Source organism: Empidonax traillii, unplaced genomic scaffold, assembly GCF_003031625.1.
Source record: "Empidonax traillii isolate 1590-97213 ecotype Southwest subspecies unplaced genomic scaffold, ASM303162v1 scaffold23:size2178997, whole genome shotgun sequence".
NCBI classification, from domain to species: domain Eukaryota; kingdom Metazoa; phylum Chordata; class Aves; order Passeriformes; family Tyrannidae; genus Empidonax; species Empidonax traillii.
The window spans coordinates 1,060,450-1,075,468 of record NW_020955216.1 but is presented as its reverse complement, the minus strand read 5'-3'; the positions used below and the strand labels follow the sequence as shown (position 1 = coordinate 1,075,468).

Here is a 15,019-nt window from a genome sequence, read left to right as displayed (position 1 = left end):
CTGCACACACTATTTTTATCCAATGCTTTGTTTTGCCAGAGGTGCACAAAGCTGCTATGGGGTTTTCCCAAGGATACTGATGAAGAGCAGAGCAGTGAGAGCTCCAAGCCACCCGACAGTGGCTCTCCTTCCTTAGCCTCATTTTTATTTCTCTTTGCATTTACATTTCCTTTTTTCCACTTTTCCTTCCTTTCCTGTAGCTTTCTTTCTTTTATTTCTAGTCTCAGCCTATCAAAGCCCCGTTTCTTTTCTCATTCCGACGTGTGCCTGCCTCCCTGTGAGCTCCCAGCACACCTCTCATGAGGATGTAAAATCCAAGAACCAGATCTTTGAGATTTCAAAATAAAATAAAAGTAAACTCTGCTTTAAAAACACTTTAGCAGGAAAGCCAGGCTAATTGTAAATCAATGAGTCTTAAAATGCAGCATTGATCTCCAGTTAGAAGTTTGAAGGGGAAAGCAGTAATTACTGCACTGAAGGTAGATTTTTTTTTTTTTCTCTTAGCAAGTTCTGGGCAGAAGGAAGGCTCATTAGGGCAGCACTTCGGAATCTGAGTAATTAGTTTAAGAAGTACTTTTGTGGTGTTATTCCCATGGCTAGAAATTATCGTAGTCTTCACAGATTTATAGTTCAGCTCTGATAAGGTTTGTTTTATTATTGTGTTTGGCGAGGAAGATCCTTCCTACACAATCACCTGGGTGAAGATCCGGAGCGTGGATCAGGCTGGGAAGGATTGCAGTGGGCACACAGGGCCTCTCGCTGACAGAGGGAACTCAGCCCAGGTAGAGGTTTGAGCTCTTTGTGAGCACGTTCAGGCCAATAGACTAAAAGAAAACTGAGCAAAGTCCCTGTGAGTCAGAGCAGAGGCTCTTACTCCTTGTGGACGTCACTGGCCTCCTGTCCAATTATCTGCAAGTCCCTTCTTCTTGCTCATGGGAGAAATGGCTCAGAAAATCTCTCAGTCTTCATCATACCATGATCTGTTTTGTCGGGTCGTCTCCGGTGCCACCCTCCTCAGGAAAGCAGGACTGGTCTGCCAGGCCTAATAGGTTCATGAAAGCCCATGGCATTTCTCTGTTCTCAGCTAATTCTGCCCATGAGCAGTATGATCCTGCTCTCCTTTTCCAGGCTGGGGCTGAGGAAGTGGCTGCAAGCACCACCTGGGATGTGCGTGCAGCCTTATGTGACATGGTCTGGGTTCACACTGGAAGGTGGAGGAGGGCAGAAGCGTCCAGGGCTTGTTGTTCCCTGACAAAACTTTGGGGAACTGACCCTGGAATTAGCATTAGTCTGTGTGTGGGGAGGCTTTGTGGCACAGCCTGTGAGCCCCTGCCTGTCCTTGGGGAGCGTGTTTGTGCTCCTGCCCATCTCCCCAGTGTGTTAAATTGGGATAGTTGCACAGTCTGACTTCTCAATCCCACACCTCTGGCTGTGGCTGATCCTACTTGCCAGACTCAATAAATAATTTCACAGAAATTATTCCGTTTGGAGGGGCTGTCATAGATCTGATTCTGCAGCAGAGGAAAGGGGAAGGTCTCTGAAGGCAGAAAACCCTTGTGTGGCAGAAAGCCTGCTGGGAAGTCAGCTCAAGAAGAATTAGAAACCCTTTAAATAAATGCTTACTTGACATGACTCTGTCTCCCCCAGTCTAACAAGCAGGGAAGCGAATGGCAGCCGCTGGCCAGAAATTGATTGCATTAATTGATATGCCAATAAGAGAGCTTGTTACATCCGCCATTGGTTAGAAGGCCGGCTAACAAGTCCCGCTGATCAATGGAACCAATAAAGATTTCATCCATTAATGAGCAACATGGTAATTAATGTTATCCATAAACCAATTAGCCTGGGTAGCTAATGTGCTGGTTAGCACAGCGAGTGGCGGAGCCGTGGGTGGGCACAGGCGGCGGTGCGGAGGGGATGTCACCTCCCCAGCGTGGAGGGGACATCACCTCTCTGGTGCAGCTGTGGGGCTCAAAGCAAGAGCTATGTCCCTCTAGGCCTCCCAAAGCAACGGAGCTGGGAGGGTGGCTGGTGAGATGGGTCACATTGCTGGAAAAGGACACTTTCCTCTAGATTTTCAAGGCAGTTTCAATGATATCTTTCACTTTTTGGAATCTGTGTGTAGCATATGAGGACCTTTCCGACTTCTGACCTGGTTTTGGGGATGTGCAGGTTCCCATAGCTTGTGTTCCATGGTGGAAGGCAGCGTTTGGGTCCCTGCTCTGCCACTGGGAAGCTGCTGGCACACCCCCTACCCTGAGCTCCCTGCCTCCCAACCCCCCACCAGGCCACAGATGCTGCTGTGCACACCCCTGTTCTGGGCTTTCCCAGCACCATCATACCAGTAATAGTGTTAGCCCACGTAACACAGTGTGTAGGTTGAGGGCTGCTGCCGAAATCCACTTGCCAGGGGCTTTCCCCAAGTGCCAACACCACCGTGGCATCCAGGCTGTCCGTAGGGATTGAGGCAGGAGGTGTGGGAGCAGCCCCAGGCCCTGGGCAGCATCAGCCCCATGGCTCCACTGTGGAGTTACCTTGGATTGTTGGATATTGACCCTGAGAGACCCCTTGTGGATTCCCTAATTGAAAATTAATACCAGATCAATGCCATGGGCAATTTGCATATTGATCATAAACAACTTCGAAGGCACCAAGTGTGCGTTGGATCAATAGTGCTGTCAAGCAGGCTGCAGGGAGAGCGTCCCCGCGCCACACGCCCCAAAGGTTTGTGCCAGGGAAGTTCAGTGAAGGCCCCGTGCCGGCAGTGGAGGAGCAGGACGCCAGCAGTGTCGGGACAGGGATGGTTTGTGCCAGACCAGAGTGGCAGCATGGAGTTCACAGCCTTTTCCTGTGGCTCCCTTTGGAAGGGTAGCAAGGGGAAGGGCCGTTTGCTTGTTTTAAATCAAACAGCTGCAGCCTGTAAGTATCCCACAGAGCAGGCAGTGTCACCATGTTCTGGACACATGGGCCGGAGGACCTCACAGCAGTGCCCGATGTCGTCCCTCCATCCCCCCGTCCCACCGTCTCTCCCTCCCTTCCCTCCTCCCACATGCAGCCTGATTAGCTCGTGTCAAATAGAAGTTTCCAAAAGCAGAGGTGTTGTTTTTCTGAGGGCACCAGAAGGGGTCCCAGCAGTGATTTTTCCCTGACATTTTTGTCTTACATTTGCTCTGTGAGGACAGTATTTAGATCCTTCTCTCTCTGCTCTGGACATTGGTGGGTTATTTCAGAATAGTCTTGAGCTGAAGGGAATAAATATCTTAGATCAAATTCCAATAAAATCCCAAAAGCTTAATCTGAAAATCTCTAACACACCCTTGGAAGCTGCTGGCATGGAGCGACTCGTGCGGGCAGGGAGATAAAGTGTTTGGACAGGCACTGTGTTGCTGGCCACCCCACACACGCGTGCTGTGTGTGGTGCGAGGCGGTGCCTCAGACCCTGCAGAGAAACTGCCTCTGACCCGGCCACAGACCAGGGGCACTTCTGACCAGAGGGAGGGCAGGGCTGGAAACCCACATCCCAGAGTTGTTGCTTGTTTTAGGAGCAGCCGGCAGCTCCGGGAAGTCGCTGTGCATCTGATTAGCGCGTTACGGGGCTTTCATTGACTCGGCCGTGCTGCGCTGATGAACTGAGGCTGGGGACAAGCACCCGTAATTGAGAGAAATAAATTCTTATCACAGGCCTCTGCTGGAGCCACCACCTGTGCATGCGCCTTGGCCCAGGTTCCAGGAGCAGATCCAGTCCCCGGAGCGCCCAGTGCGCCCTTGTTAGCAGGAAGGAGCCAGGCTCAGGGGCTGCAGGCACCAAGCAAGATGCCAGAGTGACCAAAAGTCTCTGTCTACCCTGTCCATTGGCATGGCCCACATGGCACTACCTACGGGCTTGGCCACAGGCTGGCACCTTGAGAGTCATGAGTGCCCTCAGCATCTCGGGAGTTTTGCTGTGTTCTTCCCTTTTCCTTGATCCTCTGTTTCATTTGGGAGGTGGAGAAGCCGTTCAACTTCCTTCATCATTACCTGAGATTTGATGGCAAGTAAAAGATCCTTTCCTGATATGTGACAGGGAACATGGGCATTATAGGGGAATGGGTTTTGTGATGCTGCAAAAAAAAAAATAAGGATGAAGGTATTGTTTCCTTGAAAAGAAACCTATCTGCTGTTTAAAAATTAAAAAGAGAGGCCCAGGGTCAGCAGGGCCATGCAGCTTATTGTGGCAGAGGGCCATGGCGGGCAGCCCCTTCCCCACTGCAGTGGGGCTGTGCTTGGGTTTCTTTGGCTGCTCAGTGCCCTCTAATTTCACCTGTTCGTCGGGGCCGAGGAGCTGCCTCCATCAGTGCATGCAGCAGTGGGGAAGTGAGTGGAAAGGCTTCACTTGACATTCCCTGACCTCCCAGTGCAGCTGAGTGCTGGAGAGCCAGCACTGAGATTGCAGTCGCTTTCAATTACCCAAAGCCAAGAGAGGTGGAGAAAAAGGGGCTGTTGGCTCCAGGAAGCTGAAGTCGCTGCTGCTGAAAGCTCGTTAGTACAAGGGGAAAAGCAATTACTGACATTCTGCCAGTGCCACTAACCCAAACCTGGGGGGGGGGGAGGGACAGCCCAGCCCAGCCCGGGCCATGGCCATCCCTGCTGGGGGGGGTGATGTGAGGCCCCTCAATCATGTCCTCAAGGACAGCTCCAGGGCTGTGGAGCCGTGGGGTGTCTCCCCTCCCTCTTCTCCTCAGCAGGTGTTAGCTGTGTGTGTGAGAGCTCACCTGTGTTGCCTTCTCACTCTTCTGCACCAACCCAAGTGGTCTTTGGTATCAGAGAGCTCTGGAGGGGCTGGCAGAGGGGTCATTGGAGGGGTGATGGCATGGGGATGCGCTCGCAGGCTGTCAACTGACAGGGCTGGAAGTGGGACTCTGTGTTCAAGGGACTGCATCACTGCTGTGGCCTCTGTCCTTCAGCAGCAAAGCAAGACCATGGCTGTTCACACTGGGAACTTTTAATTGCAGTTCTTTTAGGCTGATTTTTCTGCCTGGTGAACCTGATCAGGTATCGCACTTCTGGTACTGAAGTGTCACGAACCCCTCTGCTGACTGGAGTCTCTGCCTTGTCTCTGTCCAGACTGATGGGTGTATTTGCCTTGTCCTTCTCAGGGCTCCTGGGGACATTCAACTCCTCATTCTGAAGTCCCCTTAAAAGCTGAAAATCTCTTTGCAGACATGACTGTGGTTACCGCCAGAGTGACCCCTCTTGTTCCCCAGTGCTGGTGGTCTGAGCATCCCTGCTGTCTCCCTTCCACCTTCTTCAGAATCACAGAATCATTTTGGTTGGAAAAGACCTCTAAAATCATTGAGTCCTACCTTTGACCAACCTTGTCAACTAGACCAGAGCACTGAATGCCAGATATAGTCGTTTCCTCAACCTACTCTGCCTTGGGGCAGCAGCACATCCCAGAATTATTCTCTTATATTTTTTATTACACATATTATTTATGGCTATTTATGATTTCCCATGTCCATGGATATTGTTACTTCCTACAAACAAGCTCCAGGAAGAGCCTGGCCATGCGGCACTGGGATCTAGTCAAGAACAAACAAACCAGACGGTGTGTGTCAGACCCATTGGGTCTCACTCACCCCGTGTACAAACCATCCTTAAGGACATTTGCTTAGAACTGTTGGTCTTTTCTCAATGGTCTTTGTAACAAAAAACTTTCCTCACTGGGGACAAGCAGAGATGATTTGCCATGGACCCTGTGCCCAGCTGTGGACTGGTCAGCCCCACCACTCCCCTCCACTGTCCTACGTCTGTGCCGGGACTTGGTGATACCACGGGCTGCGGGGATATTTTAATTGTCCCTAAACCAGGGCACTGCAATTATGGCTTTCCCAAGGTTTTAGCTGAGCTTAAAAGAACTCCAAACATGCTGAGGTTGGGAAATGGTTGGGTAGGGGGAGAAAGAGGGTCAGCAAGACATTAATTAACTTTTCCTTGGAGCGATACCATGGAGAGGGAGAACAGAGTAGGAGTCGTAGGAGTTGTATATTTAAAAAAAAACTAAGCAGAAAGAGAACATTTTAGTGCTTGATTTAAGTGTGGTTTGTGATGATGGTGGGGTAAGGTTGTTCAGAGCTCTCCTGTGCATATCCAGCCCTTAAGGCTAAGCATGAATTAATTATAGCTCATTTTTGTTATAGTTACAGTGTTCTCAAGATGTACCTTGTTGCAGAGTTGTTAAAGTTGCGTTTTAACTTCAGCTTGGCCTTGACGCTGGTTTTATTTGTGGATCTCCAAAGTTTTTCTGGAAATGAGCCTGTTCCCAGTGAGCACAAAGCACCTCTTACCTGGAGCACCTTGCTCTCCTGGCACAGCTCACTGAGGGCCTGCAGTGCTCTTCTCCCAAGGAACAAGCGACAGGACAAGGAGAAATGGCCTCAAGTTGTGCTAGGAGAGGTTTAGATTGGATATTGGGAAAATTCCTTCCTGAAAAAGGCTCGTCAAGCCCTGGCGCAGGCTGCCCAGGGCAGTGGTGGAGTTCCCATCCCTGGCTGAATTTAAGAACCTTGTGCGTGTGGCACCTGGGAACATGAGTTAGTGGTGGCCTTGGCAGTGCTGGACGAATGGCTATGCTCTTAGGGGGCATTTCCAGCGCACATAATTCCACGATTCTGTAAAACCCACAGTTCTCTGCTCAAACTGTTCCACTGAGTGTTTTTAGCAGAGAGACAAGGCTGGCACTGGTCCTTTCCCTCACACACTGGGGCTGGGCACTGCACTTCCATCTCCTCATCGCCTTTGCTGTGCTCCTGCCTCGTAACCTCTGCGACCCAACTCCTCCCATCCTTTGTCTCTGGACCCTTGTCCCACAGGTCTCCAAGTGGAGACCACTTTGTCCTCTCCCTGCAGACCTGGAGCCGGAGATGGGCTCTTTTGTTTTGCTGTTTGATCTGTGTTTGTGTTTTCGCGTGTGCCTCCTTTCCAGCTGATTCCAGTTTGGAGCTAGGTTAAACTGTGCAAAATACTGTTTAAAAGAAAAAGAGAAAGGAACTTGTCAAGATGCATTTGTTAGATCACGTTTAAAATGAAACAGAATTGAAGGTAGTTTTTGTCCAAGGAAGGGGAGGCAGAAAAGCCGTCAAGCCGCAGGAGAAAGCCCCTCCTTTGTTGTCCTCCTGACATTGAAGTGTAATTTTTCATGGTTATTTGGACTGGAAAATGGGGGGAAAGGGAGAGATGGGCTTGCGATTATTTCCCATAAATGACAACACAATCACATCACGCTCCACTACAAACATGCTCAAGGAATTTGCCTTTTTTTTATATTTCATGTGTGAAAATAACAGCAACCGTTCTAGTCCTGCTGAAATCCAAGGGGGCAAGTCCCTGTTGGATTCCATTGGCTTAAAATCTAGCCCAGTTTGCATAAAAGATGGACAGTCTTGTTCCCAGGGACACGGAGAAGGCAGTGCTGTCCCAGGGAAGGGGTGCTTTGTTGTGGGTGCCCCATTCCTGTGAGTGTCCAAGGCCAGGCTGGGAGGGGCTTGGAGCACCCTGGTCTAGTGGAAGGTGTCCCTGCCCATGGCAGGGGATTGGAACAAGATGATCTTTAGGTCCCTCCCAACACAAGCATTTCATGACTCTCTGATGGCTCTGTCAGCTGATCTATCCAAAGCCAGCAGTTTATGTTTGTCAGTGAAAGCAGCAGAGGTGCTCCGACCATGCTCTGGAGTGGATCTGTCTGGGAAATAAGTGTAATTAATCCAAGGTACATGTGGGATAATATTCTTTTCCTGCAACCCTTTGTCAGGTGGGACTTACCCACCAGCTTTGCACCCAGGCTGCAGCTCCGTGGCATTCCTCTCAGAACCTGTGCCTAGTGCTGCCTTGTTACCGTTTGGAGTCCTGCTTTTCCTTTCAGGAAAACAGCGGGAATAAACAGGTTGATGTAGAGTAATCCTGTTAGGAGCTGGCATGGGGGGTATTTGAGCACATACATGCATCTGGAGTGGGAGCTGAGGCCAGACCCCCATCCCAGGCTCTGCCTCTGCTCTGTTCCCACAGCCAAGTGCACTGTGCCCGTGTGCACGGTGTGAGGTGGGACCACCCTTTGTGTGCCTCTTGGTGACCCTTTCTGAGCCAGCAGCACCAGACCCTGCACAGTGGCCCTGGCACAGCCTGGGGACAGCTGAGCTCCTCCTGGGCTTCCAGGGTCTGGAAGGGCATCAACCCATTGCAGACCACCCTCCTCCTCCTCCATACGGACCCAAACCCCGGCACCTCCTCTCTCAGGGCCCCGGGAGGACTCACATTTAATCTACTTGAAAGCAGTCAAACTTCTGAAACAGGCCGGGTGGTGGGAACCCTGCAGCGGGGGCTGCCCCTCGCCAGCTGGCAGCACATGGCAGTGCCAGCACAGTGTCTGTGCCACACAGCCATCGCCGTCACCTCCCTGACAACCACAGCGTGCAGCAGTCAGCCAGGCCTCAGTCCTGTCTCTCTGTGGGCTTTTTCGGCTACTTATCCTGAAAACGGGAGCATCAGGGATTCTTTTTGTTCCAAAGGAGAGACCCTGTGTACAATTAAAACTTGTTTCTGGTAAACCTCATTCCAGGAAAGATGAGCTTTTAACAAAAGGCTTTTGACAGCTGCAGGGTATTTCATTTTTTTAATGCCGAATGAAAAATCAATACATTTTTCTAGGTTATACATATTCAGAACAGGCTTGATATTTCCATTATAATGGAAAATGGGTGTCTGCACATCTCGCCTGTCAGAGCTGCACCGCCGCATTTTCCAAGCCACTGCTAAATATTTCAAACCTGATTTGATTGTGGTTCATGACAGCTAATGTTTCTCAGCTCTCAAGCCTGCCGGAGGGTGGAGAGGCAGTGCACGCTCTTTCTCTCCCATCCCTACATTTCTGCCACCCCTGAAATGCCCCTTATCCCTTCAGATAAGAGATCTGATTTTGTTAAGGAAAACCTGACTGTGAGAATGAGAGGTGAGAGGTCTTGGGCTATTCAAGCTAGTCTGGATCCCATCAGCATTTGCCGACTTCTCCAGCCCTCAAACTTGCTGCATTGGGCAGGGGCAGATGGCAGGAGCATGGTCCTGTGCGACAGTGCACAGCTATTCAGGCACATTTCAGTGTGTACTGAGTCAGAGGTTCCCTGACCTCTGCAGAAGTCAGATACTTGTGATTTTCCATACTCTTCTCCTGCTCTTCCCCCACTCCCCTGCAGTGAACGGTTTAATTTTAAATTAAAAGGAAATACCGCTTTCTAAAATGATTTATTCATGAAGGAAGCAAAGATTCTTCCTAGGATTTTGCATGGGGCAGGTGGGATGTGATGGAAAAGCAGCTCCTTGGGCTCCAGGGGCTGCACTTGCTCGCTCTCGGTATTGACCTGAGCCCTGGCAGTTGGAAAATTCCTTTTAAAAGTTATTAATAAAGCATCATGGACTTGGGGATGGAGCTCTGGCAGGGAGACACATGCACAGCATGTGTTGTTTGGATTTCAGGAGGACATGATTCCCCCATACAAATCTCACAACAGCTCTTGCACCCCTGAAGTCCCAACAGTGTGTGCAACTTTGGAGGACTGGGGTGTCAGGTGGCAAGAAAAGGGTCATGGTGATTTGAAAGTAAAATTCCCTACATCTCCCTGACCATGGCTTATTCAGCCTCAGGAGCTGACCTTGGCATGGTCTGCACACTCAGCTGCAGGTGGGGGTTCTGTGGGCCGTTACGTAAGGACGGTGGTGGACTCTGCTCATGCACAGCGTGGGGACAGCGTGACACCGGGCTTTGCAGACGAGGCAGTGGAAGCTCCTTGTGGACTGAGCAGACCTCTCCCTACCAAATGTGCTGCTGGCCTTGTCCTCGCAGAGGGGTGCCCCAAAGGGGCACAGGGGATGGATGGGTGGTTGGCTGCCTTCACACAGATGTTTGCTATCAGACCTGCGCTGTGCTGCAGAGCTACTGCTGTGGCTCAGCAACCACAGAGCTGTCATCAGAGAGCGTGGGCACAGGCCTTTCAGGAGCAGGAGCTTCGCTGCTTTTACTGTCAGTGTTGAGGTCTCCTGGCCAGAAGCTGGGTCAGACACAGGTGCGAGCCCCACATGCACTGAAGGCGAGTTCTGAGTGGGTTGGAGCCAGCAGAAAGGGCTCCACAGGAACACCGGCGGCTGCCACACAGGCCAGGCAGAGCGTGGTGAGCAGAGCTGCCTCAGCCTTCTGGAGAAGTCTGCTGGAAGGGGATCACGAGGCAGCTGGAGTTAATGCCTCCTGTTCTCTGGGGCTCCATGCCAGAGGCCCTGGGAGCAAGGAACTGGGCAGGGATGGTACCAGGACCTTCCCCATCTGGTTCGGAGCTTCCCTGAGCAGATGTGTGGACTCTGATCCCTCCCCATCCTGTTTTTAAAAAATAACTCTTCAGAAAAAAATAGCTTGGAGTGGAGCAAGAGAAGGGTTCAGATTTGAATCTGCTCCTTGCCCCCCTGCCCAGCAGAGGGTGTTGAGCTGGGAGCAGGTCACGTCCTCAGAGAGGAGCGTTCCTGGGGTTGGGGTTGGGGCTGGGGAGTGAAAACTGGGGAGTGCTGGGGATGTGGAGGCTCAGCCTAGGCTGGTGGGGGATGGACACAAAGGACTGCAGCCCCAGCCATGCTGGGGACTTGCATTTGTAGCCTTGTTTTTTAATAATTTTCTCCCATTATTGGTATTCATAGCTCACATTTTTCCAGTTACTGTCAGCCTGGGCTTTCATCCATTTTAAAGAGCTATTTTTTCCCCTGTTGATGATGATGATGGTATAAAGACAGATGGTGTAACTGCTTATGAATGTCCTATTTTATTCCCCTCGAACCAGACAGCGCACTGGAAGACGTGTATTATTTCCACATGCTCAGGTTAGAGCCCAGACAGCGGCTGAGCCCGGCTTGCCCTTCCTCTTCCTCCCATGCCGATGCTGACACCTCCGGGTCGCAGCCGGCAGTGCCGCCACGCCGGGTGCCCTTTGTTGTTCAGCTGGGCCGGGAGCTCCTGCCTGGGGGTCTCTGGGCTGGGGGCCAGGGCTGAGCGATGGTGGGGCTGGGGCCAGGGCAGCGTGTGACGGCCGTGGGTGATGAGTTATGTGCAGTGGGGTGCGGGCTGTGGGCCGTGGGGCAATGGGAGGTGGAAGCCATCTCCTCACCCTGTCCAAGGGGGCCAGGGAGCATCTGAGCCAACAGACAACACTCTATCTAGAGAGAGGTTAAAATGACGATCTAAATAAAATGTAGAAACCCGTTAAAGAAAGTTTTTAATAAAACCAGCTAAAATCTGCTTCCACAGTAGCCGCACCAGCTGATGGGACGCTCTTGCCCTACTTGAAGTGGTTTGAAGGCATCAGGGTGGTGGGGTTGTGCTGGGGGTAATTTGTTGTGTTTTTTTCCGTAGAGTGGAAAAAAGATTGGAATTTTAATTTCTGAAACGTGAACCCAGCTGCTGGTTCACAGCCCTTCTCCCAGCAAACTCAAGCACTCGGCTCACGTGGCAGATTGCCCGTCTCACCCCTCCATCAGTGATTAGTGTCTTTCTACGTGTTGGGTGCTTTTGTCAGCACTGCCACCCCTCTCACTCTGGAGTCCTGTTTTCCCAGGGAAAGCCCATGGGATCCCTACACCTCTCAAGAGTTCCCAGCTTTTAAAAGAATGAAAGGGGTAGAACATAAATCACCTAATATCAACTGATCTCTGGATGCTTTTACAAGTTCCTCCCCAATATAGTCTGACACATCCTCAAAGGGCACTGCTGAGTATCTGCAAGCTCCTAATACATACTTTAATCTGAATTTCTAGCCCTGTCTTTGTTAGGGGGAGGGGGAGGGATGGTATTTGAACTGGTTAGGTGATTCAGGTAAACTCCGGGATAGTCAGTGATTTACCATGACCAGATAATGCGAGTTAAAATTATAAACTATGCTGCCTAAAAAATTATATAATGGCCTAGAAGTGCTGTTTAGTCCAGTGGTGGGATAACCTCTTCACAGTCAGTTATAGGGACTGTACATAAATATCCAAAATAGTAGATGATAATGTAGCTGTTACACCCTGGTATAACAGCCATAGCCCTCTCACTCGCAGTGTCCCACCTGACTAGGTGCCTTGGCTTGGAGCTGGACTGTGCTGGGTCGACACGCTCCATGCCTGGCCTTGGCACATTGGTGCTGTTGTTACGGGCTCTGCATTTTGTTCTCAGCTTTCAGCACTTCACCGAGTGGTGTCTCTCCTCCGTGCTTTTGCACCTGCGTGGTGCTGCCGGGGATGGCAAACTCTTCCCCTGACTGGGATGAAGGCAGAACCCCGAGCAGGTTCCCCCTGTGCCTCATGTCCAGGCCATGGCTGCAGCAGACAAGTTGCTCCAAGCTCAGTTTGAGCAGGAGGGATGTGATGTGTCTGCAGTGAACTCAGGCATCTCAATGATCAGGGTCAGTACTGTGCTGTGTCACTGGGGCTGAAGAGCTTGAGATGAGGATGAGAAAGAAGGATGAGGCTGAATGTGCTGGAGGCTTCAGCCAGTCCTTCATGCTTCTCTCATCCACGGTGTGGCTCTTGAAGAGAGAATCATGTCACTGTACATGACACCTCAGGGGACCTCTGTGGCTCCAGGTGGTAGCAGTGGGCAAGATTCTTCATTTTGTCTTCATCTCTTGCTTCTTTCCTCTTAATTTATGCCTTAACCAGCGAGCAGGTGTGTTGGGAGAACACTGAGTGATGTTGATACCTGCCACACAGCACTTCTGCACAGCCTTGGCTGTTGCTCTTACTCAGTGGCAGCTACCTACTCTTCTGTTCTACCTTCGATGTCTGTGTTACACTTTCTGCTTCTCTTGTTTCAGAAGAACCCAGTGAAGATGTGGAAGGGCCCAACGAAACAACCGGTGATGCCGAGGAGCCTGCCAAGGAGCAAGAGAGTGGAGGGGACAAGGACCAGAGTAAATGGACAGGTATGATTCTGTGATACAGCAGAGGTGGTGTTTGGTTCCTCTTTTTTTAAAATCCAGGGGGTGGGAAGAGCAACGTCCGCAAAACCCTTCCTTAATTAACCACAGCATGGCATTGTCAGTGTCAGTGTGATGCGTCGTCCTCTGTGAAGGCTTTGAGTGTAGCTTCATGACATACGCAGTAGTTTGAGTCATGATAGGTCATGCATCCCCCCTCCCAGCCCCAGACTGATGCTGGGCATTGTGTGCTCCAGAACTGGACCTGGGCAAGGGGATTGGCAAATAAGGAGAGGAGGAGGGAAAAGGGGACAGCCCCTTGTGGCCCTTGTGGCAGCAACCAGCACAAGGTAGGATTAAGCATGTCATTTGGTGATTCTGTGACTGTCCCCCTGTGGAGAGGGTCATCGCTCCCCTCAGCTGGCCCTTGCTGACTGCTTCAGCGTGGGTACAGTACCTGAGGCACTGGAGGTGGCACTCAGTTTCCTTGGCCCAGGATGGAGCAGTTCTGACTCCTGGGTCCCATTTCTCCATGCTGGCCTGCTCGGTTGACAGGCTTGGAGATGGTCAGTGTGATGCCTCAAGTCTGCACAGAGACAGACCCTTCTTCCAGGCAGCTTTCTCCTTTTGCTTTCATGTTTGCCTCTTGGTGAGCCCCAGACAAAAATACTTTGTTTTACATGGTTTTCACAAGGATGGAATGTGGTGTTTCGTGTCTGCAGTTCTAATCTCAGCCTGTCTCGGTCTCAGTCAGTGGAAGATGTGTCCTGATGGGCATAGAGAACAAGCTGGGCCTAACTGCTTGTTGAAGACTTTGCTCTCGGTATGGGCTGCACTCAAGGTTGGTCTGTGTGTTCCTCCCTGTCAAAGACCTGTTCTTAACCCAGAAATGCAGATTTTGCTTGTCTCTAGGTGGTTTTTAGTCTCGTGTGGGATTTTGTGATCCTGAGCATAAGCACTTTGTAAAGTATCACAGAAAGAGGTAAATGTTATTTATCAAGTACATCTCTTCAGGGGTAAGTAGGGCCATTTGCCCAAACCTGAAGTGCTTAAAAAGGCTGATCTATTTGAAAATTTTTTATATCTCAAACTACGTAAGGAAAAAAGAGGAGCCTTCTTTTTAAACCCTTTACTGTCCAGAAGCTCTGGATTTGGATGTGTTTAGTTCTTCAACATGCTAGTGAAATTCCTAACGCAGTGTTTGTCAGCCAAGGAGCAGATCAGAAATGGGATGGCTCCATAGGGTCTGCAAAGGGAACTGTGTGTGGAGAGTATGCAGAATGGATGCGTGAGCCCACAGATCATGGGACCAGCCTTGTCTGGAGCACGGCCTCAGCATGGTGTGTGATGTGCCGATGCTGAACTCAAGTCCTGTTTGAAAACACATAACACGACCACTCTGAACGTTATAATGTTACCCAGTGTTGCTGTCTGGCAGGTGTGCAAAGGAGGCACCACACCTCAATCATTTTTCTGATCTTGAGGCCCCCTCGAGGAACATGACTGTGTTCCTGGGTCCTTCTGGACCTCAGACATGGGAAGTAATAGAAACTGGGTCAGATTATTCCTGGCAGCGACAGAAGAGCCAAGTACAGGGACATGAAAATGCCCCAGTACCAGTGGGGCTGTGAGCAGAGAGGGGAGCAGGCAGTACCAGGAAGCTCTTGCTGGAGGAGGAGGAGGAGGAGGCTGCTGGCACTGAGACGGTCTGTAGCAGGGTAAGGCTGTGACCATGGTGTGATAAGGCACGAAGCCTTCTTTGCATTCACTTTCACTAAGCAGAGCAGCACAGCCCATGTCAGAGTGGCACGGTGGGGAGAGCCAGCTGCCAAGGAACAGGCTACAGAGCACTTGGTAACACTGAACATTGTCCCTGACCTTCTGCATCATACCTGGGTGTTGGGAGAAAGTGCCTGAAGCATCTCAGACCTGCCAGCTGCTCTGTCTTGTGCTGTGCGGAGGAGAGGGGAGGTGCAGCGAGGGACAGACATGGGGCTTGTCCCCGGCCGAAGGAGTGGCTGGGGAACCGCACACCTGCCAGCTCCATTTGCCCCAGA

The 15,019-nt window shown here is 51.0% G+C and overlaps 1 protein-coding gene across 4 annotated transcripts in view; it reads left to right on the top strand.

Annotated features, from left to right (window-relative positions):
* Positions 1-15,019, top strand: part of ZFHX3 (zinc finger homeobox 3) — a 129,409-nt gene that overhangs the window by 85,920 nt on the left and 28,470 nt on the right. For 3 of the 4 annotated variants that reach the window (XM_027903441.1, XM_027903449.1, XM_027903468.1), the window contains one exon: positions 12,861-12,968. In XM_027903441.1, coding sequence (XP_027759242.1) covers positions 12,861-12,968 — 108 coding nt within the window. The remainder of the gene's footprint in view (positions 1-12,860; positions 12,969-15,019) is intronic. The other variant, XM_027903459.1, reaches the window with a different exon arrangement.